The sequence below is a fragment of the Microtus ochrogaster genome, linkage group LG7_11 (assembly GCF_000317375.1).
Source record: "Microtus ochrogaster isolate Prairie Vole_2 linkage group LG7_11, MicOch1.0, whole genome shotgun sequence".
NCBI lineage: Eukaryota > Metazoa > Chordata > Mammalia > Rodentia > Cricetidae > Microtus > Microtus ochrogaster.
Window position 1 is genome coordinate 286,845 of NC_022032.1, and position 6,175 is coordinate 293,019.

At 44.6% G+C, this 6,175-nt stretch overlaps 1 protein-coding gene across 1 annotated transcript in view; it reads right to left on the minus strand.

The window, feature by feature from the left end:
• The window catches only part of Nek5 (NIMA related kinase 5), a 34,203-nt gene that overhangs the window by 11,719 nt on the left and 16,309 nt on the right, over positions 1 to 6,175 (minus strand). The window contains exons 11-14 of the mRNA XM_026786854.1: positions 5,522 to 5,638; positions 3,903 to 3,989; positions 1,789 to 1,881; positions 803 to 871 (exon numbers count right to left, since the gene is read on the minus strand). Of these exons, the coding sequence (XP_026642655.1) occupies positions 803 to 871; positions 1,789 to 1,881; positions 3,903 to 3,989; positions 5,522 to 5,638 (366 nt within the window). The remainder of the gene's footprint in view (positions 1 to 802; positions 872 to 1,788; positions 1,882 to 3,902; positions 3,990 to 5,521; positions 5,639 to 6,175) is intronic.

Consider the following 6,175-nt stretch of genomic DNA (forward strand, 5'->3'; position numbering starts at 1 on the left):
GGCTGGGGATAGCCCAGTGACCATGAGAGGGCTGGGGATAGCCCAGTGACCATGAGAGGGCTGGGGGACAGCTCAGTGACCATGAGAGGGCTGGGGGACAGCTCAGTGACAGAGAATTTTCCTTGCACAGTACATAAGTTCTAATCTCTAGCAGCACACAGACAAAATGAGCGTCAGGTATGATGTTCATATTTAACTTTTAATAATCTAAAAGATGAATACAGAGGAAATAAAATGGAAAAAATAAATCAGTTAATGTTGGAATTGACATTTGTTAGAAGTTCTGAAGAAAGTTGAAATAATAAAAGGGATTAACATTAAGTAATAAAATGAAATCCGGGTGTTTCTGCACATGAGCACTTATTGCCACATCAAGGGGAGTCCAGATGCACAACTGAGATTTATCCAAAGGTAGCTGCAAAGTTATTAGACCTAAAGTAATCAAGACCCAAAATAAATGACACTTTCAGATTACTTGCTCAAAGATTTTTAAATCAACATATTAACTGTTGACTATATACCAGGCTTTTTTATTGGCAATAATAAAAAGTTAACATTATCAGGAAAATAACTTATTTATTAAAGAAACATAAATTATAGTAGAATGATTCATCCAGGGAAATAGTCTCATCTTTTTACATGAGAAGATAAGAAGTCTTTGGAAGTTCATTTAAGCATCAGACTCCTTGCTTCTAAGTGTATTTAGGAAATTCTCATTATAGCCCGTATAACAATTTCATGAACCTGAAGAAAAACTCTCTTCATCATAGCTGATCAGGGCAATGTGTACATAATGGCATACCTCATTCTCTTGGATGTTGTCATCCCCAGAAATACATTTATCTAGGCTAATTTCAAACTTTACTCCTTTCTAGAATAACAAGAAAAAAAACCTTAGTTTATCAATTCAGTAAAACCTTCAAATTACAGCCCCTGAGATCAATTCATGCTGACAGCACACATATAAAGATCACTAGTATCCAATATAAAAGTCTTTTTCCAGTGTATGTATTTCTAAAGAGAGAAGAGATGTGCCTATCACTTTAAGACTTGCCGATTAGGGCTGGGAGATGGCTCCTCATGTAAGCTCCCTTGCTGCTGAAGCACGAGGCCCTGCACTGGAACCCCTCTCCTCATCATAAAAGACTGGGAACGGCTGTGTCTGCCTGGAACCACAACCCTGGGAAACAAACAGGCTGATCCTGGAGCTCGCTGGACAGCTGTCACAGCCTCAACCGTGAGCTTCAGGACTAGTTGTAAACCCTGTCCCTGAGAAATAAGGGAGACGGTATCCCTACATATATGGGGGCAACATTTGCTCATCATGGTCCCAGCTGTTTGTAATAGCCCAAACTATGTAAATAGCCATTCATAGTTGAATTGAGAACAAATTTTGATATATTATACAGTGGGATATGCTCAGCAGGGACCAGGGATGATAAACTCTATGAACACCATAGGTGAAACTCAACACGATTAGCATAATGATGCTTCCTGTTGCATGAAAGAAGCCAGATGAAAGGGGACCCTAAGGGATGGTGGCTTTTATGTGCTGTGCTCTCGTCTAGAAAGTGAAGACTAGGCGATTGTGGCAGAAAGCTCACGAGCAGCCGCCTAGAGATGATGAGTGGAGGGTGGGAGGAACGGGAAAGGAAATGACAGGATAGCACCTGAGCTTTGGAAAAGGTCCCCACCCCACTACGCCGGCTCAGCAAGAGGTCAGATGACCCCTGGGATGGGAACGCCCTCACTGGAATGCTCACACACCCGTAGCAATAGCATCTCTACCTGCACCGAGGCCTCTTCCTCAGGAACGTCAGGGTGGGCAGGCAGGTGACTCCTCTTCACCAAATAGGTTTTATGACTGAGGTCTGCATTCTCCTTGAATACAGATTACACACACAGTCAATGAGGTTGGCTCTGTAGGCTACTTACTGTCTGTCCCTCTCTGAGAGGGGGAAGAGCTAGTCACAGACACCTCAGAGCTCTCTTGGTTCCTCCTGTACCTTGGAATTGACTTAGTTCTCATCAAAAGCTTCTTTCACAGACTCTAGAAATGCCTGCTTGCTAGCCCTGGCTGCACGCACAACCTGAGTTTGATCCCCAGTACCTCAAATAAAGGTAGGAAACAGAGAAGGAGGGAGGAGTGCCTGCTAGTCTGCTTTTCTGGATTCAGACTTCCCATTGCAGAGCCACCAAACATAAGGCTGATGGTGGCACAGGCTCCCTACCATGAACGAAGTGCTGCCCTAGAGAGACTCACCCCTTACCGCCAGCACAGGCCTCTGTGTGGCTCCTTTAGAACAGGCCGCTTAGCTCAGACCATCTAAAGTCCACCCCTCTTCTTGGTCCAGCCCCGCCCTCTGTCCTTCAACTCTTCCACAGAAGCCTTCCTTCTCCTCAGCTTCTCATCTTTGCTCCTATGCACCTAGGAGGCTTGGCTATGGCAGTCTTATTTCATTAGGTCATACATGTGTCCTTGTGAGTAGAATTCTATCTGCTGGGAAGCAGATGTGCCAGAGGCATCCCCTAGTTAGCCTTCGAACTGCTAAGTGACTTTGGATGAGTTACAGAGTTTTCTGTGGTAGGACATAAATGAGGTGCACTGTAAAATCTCCACTTGTGCTCACTTGTACTAATCTTTGCACATGCGCTTGGAGGTGAGGAAGGCTGGAGGTAGCAGATCTGCCACAGCAGCATGGCAGGTCTATTCAAGGAAGGGCCAGGAGGCGTCCGCAGAGCCCAGCAGACCTCAGAAAAGGAGCCATCCAGGGTGTGGTGAGGATTCATAGTGTCAGAATACCTGCATGTTTTCACACAGCAGGTCAAATGCAGGCTAGCTAAGTCATCTCCTGAAAAGATGGCCATCTGCAGCATTCCAGAAGCCTGGGAAGTGCAGCACCATTGTGGGGTGTTTAAGAATGATGTCAGCTGTGAGCCAGACTTTGCCTTACATAGTCTCGCAAATGAAAGATGTTCTGGGAAATATGAGCACCATAGCATGTACGTATACAGACTAAGGTGCAGTGACATCAGACAATAGAGTCTTGTGAGATCACCATTTTTTACATGGTATATCATTAACCTCAAATATCATAACTCCAGATCCCTACACAAGCCAAGGACAGCCAAGACAATATGCCTCCTCCAGAAGCCATTATGCCCTATGATAACTTAACAGTCATTGCTAATATAATATATCGTTATATATTATTACAGTACTTCCTAATTAAGACCTCACATCTTGTCATCATCCTGTGTGGCCTCCAGTAAACCATCATGCTAATCTTCTGTGAGGTCTGACAGCTTTCCTATGGAGGAAGAAACCCAAGGATCACCTCTTTCTCATTTCCTGTGAGGAGATTGTGTTCTCCTCACGTGTCCATGTTTCTGTGTATATGTGTCTCTGTGTGTGTATACATGAGTGTGTATCCATGTGTGTATGCGTGGGCATGTGTGCATGCTTGGATGCATGGGCATGTGTGTGAATGTGTGTGGATGTGAGTCTGTTTGTGTGTGCATGCTTACATGCATGCGTGTGGATGTGAGTGTGTGTACATGTGTGCGTGCTTGCATGCTTGTATGTAGACGTGTGTGTAGGTGCATGTTCATGTGTGTAAATGAACATGTGTATGTGCACATGTATGTGTGTGTGCGTGTGTGTGCTTGCATGTATACACAGCCCACTCTTGGGTCTTGGCTGCTTGGGTTTTGGAAACACCTTCCAGCCCTCCCTTCCACTGTTCCCAGTCCTTTGTGACTCTGTCTTATCACAGAACCTCTCTCCACCAGGAACCCAACGCTGCCAGCCTAGTTTTAAATCTGAAATTGCTTTTACTATCTAGTCATTTTGTCACCTCTAAATCAATAGACTAATGTTCACTCTAATAGAATGACTTTACCTTCAGCTCTCGCCCCATCCTCTTTTTAATTTCCTTCATGTCACTGTGGTACTGTTGGCGGATTTCCTCCAGCTGTTTCCAATATTCCTAAAAAGCAAAACCAATCTAAAACTTGAAAATAATCTCTACAAAGCCTAAAATTTTGAAATATGTAATATAAGTAATTATTAGAAAACTAGTTGCTTCTAAATGCACTGATATGCTCACTTTGGCTGTGCTACTTCATAGCTTGGGAAGAATACACTAGTATGGGACAGAGACCTTTGTTTTATTACAATTCCGAATCACATGCAGCTACTCTGTATATTCAGTTTTTGCATTAATTGAACATGTTGCCCCTCAAAAGATGTGTAGAAGCTGGTGTGCACACCTTTAGTCCTAACTACAGGGAGGGGTGAGATGGGAGGATTACTTGAGCTTAAGAGTTCATGAATAGCCTGGGTACCATGCAGACCATTCATCATCATTATCATCACCATCATTGTCACCATCATCATCACCACATCCATCATCATCATCACTATCATTATTACCATCATCAGATGCAATATCATCATCATCATCATCATTATCACCGTCATCACCATCATCACCATCACCACATCCACAGAGGTCTTATCACCCATTGCCCCAGAATGGCATGTGTTTGGAAACAGGGTCTTTGCAGATATAATTAGTTAAAGTGAAGTCGTGCTGGGATAGAGTGTGCCCCTTAATGAATATTAATAGATGCCTTTTGAGAAGATGAGCACAGCCTACTCCCATCCACTAGGGACTTGGCTGTTTGGTGTGGACCCAGGGTCCCTCTAGTTCTTCTTGAAAACACTTTTCAGCCCTTCCTTCTACCATCTCCAGCCCTTTGTGACTCTACCTATCCACAGATCCTCTCTCCACCAGGAACCCAACGCTGCCAGACTAGGCTGGGACTCAGGTAGGGGACTCCTTCCTACCCTCCATTAAAGCCTCTCCAGACTTACTCTTAGTCCTGCAGCAGCCTGCACTCAGGAGCTCCTCCTCCCAGATCATCTCCATCCTCTTGGCATTCAGCCTCTTGGTACAAACCCAGGGTCTCTCTGGTTCTTCCCCACAGCCTCTCTCAACATTTCCTTCCAGAGACTCCACAACCAGCACCCACGGCTAGGACTCAGATTGACCAACAGTAATAAAGAACTGAGCATCTATCTGATAAAGACTATACCCGAAATATACACCAAGAAGCACCTTAAACATCATAACTCCTGATGCCTAGATCCCAGCAAACACACACACACACACACACACACACACACACACGAACAGCCAAGACAATACACCTCCTCCAGAAGCCAGCAACCCTACTGTGTACAGGCTTCTAGGCTTGAGCCCATGACGACCCACACTGGTTCTGGTCTTCAGCCTCCAAAAGCACAAACTGATGTTACTGCTGTTTTAAGCTATCCCTTACGACTAGTTCATCAATAGTCGTAAAAGATGTAATAAAAAAAGTCGCTTTATCAAATGTTTTGTATACTCAGCTCTCTGTGTCCACAGGGATGCTGGAAGCAAAGATGACAAAGAAAAGTCTGCAGTGTGAAAGACCATGACACACACACACAATGGTAGAACTGGAAATTTTAAACCTGGTCCTTCATTTTGTTCTTCCTATACCGAAGCTCCTGGAGTTTAGTCTCCTCCCTGTGGCTTTGTAAGTTTGCTCTCTCGTTGGGATGTGGCTCAGCAGAAGACGGACGAAGACCCTGTTTATGAAAGAAAAGAATTTATAAAGGCCTACTTGCATATTCTGGCTTAATCCAGACTATTTTCTCGAGACAAGAAGTACATCACCAAGCAGTCTGCGCGGGAGATTGCTTAGCGAGGAGCAGAACTGTCTTAACTGAAATATGAAATGCTTTCAGCAGCATTTTGAAGTTGTTTCTAAGCAACAGTTGTTTTCATGCTATGACTTGGATCCATTTGCTGAACTGGTCAGTTGTGGCTGTCAGGTCAAGCTCCTCTGAGGTTTAGCAACTCTGGGGTGTGATAGCGACAATAAGAACTTGTACGGCTGAACAATTCAAAAGAGGAGCAATAGAAGCCAGGCCTGGTAGCCCATGCCTGTACTCCCCTCCAGAAGGCTGAGGCAGGAGGTTCAGCAAGAGCTGGAAGTCGGCTTGCTATACATAATGAGGTCTGGGCCAATCCTGGGCTGTAGAGCGAGATTCTGTCTATAAATAAAAGGTGAGCCGGGCGATGGTGGCGCATGCCTTTAATCCCAGCACTCGGGAGGCAGAGGC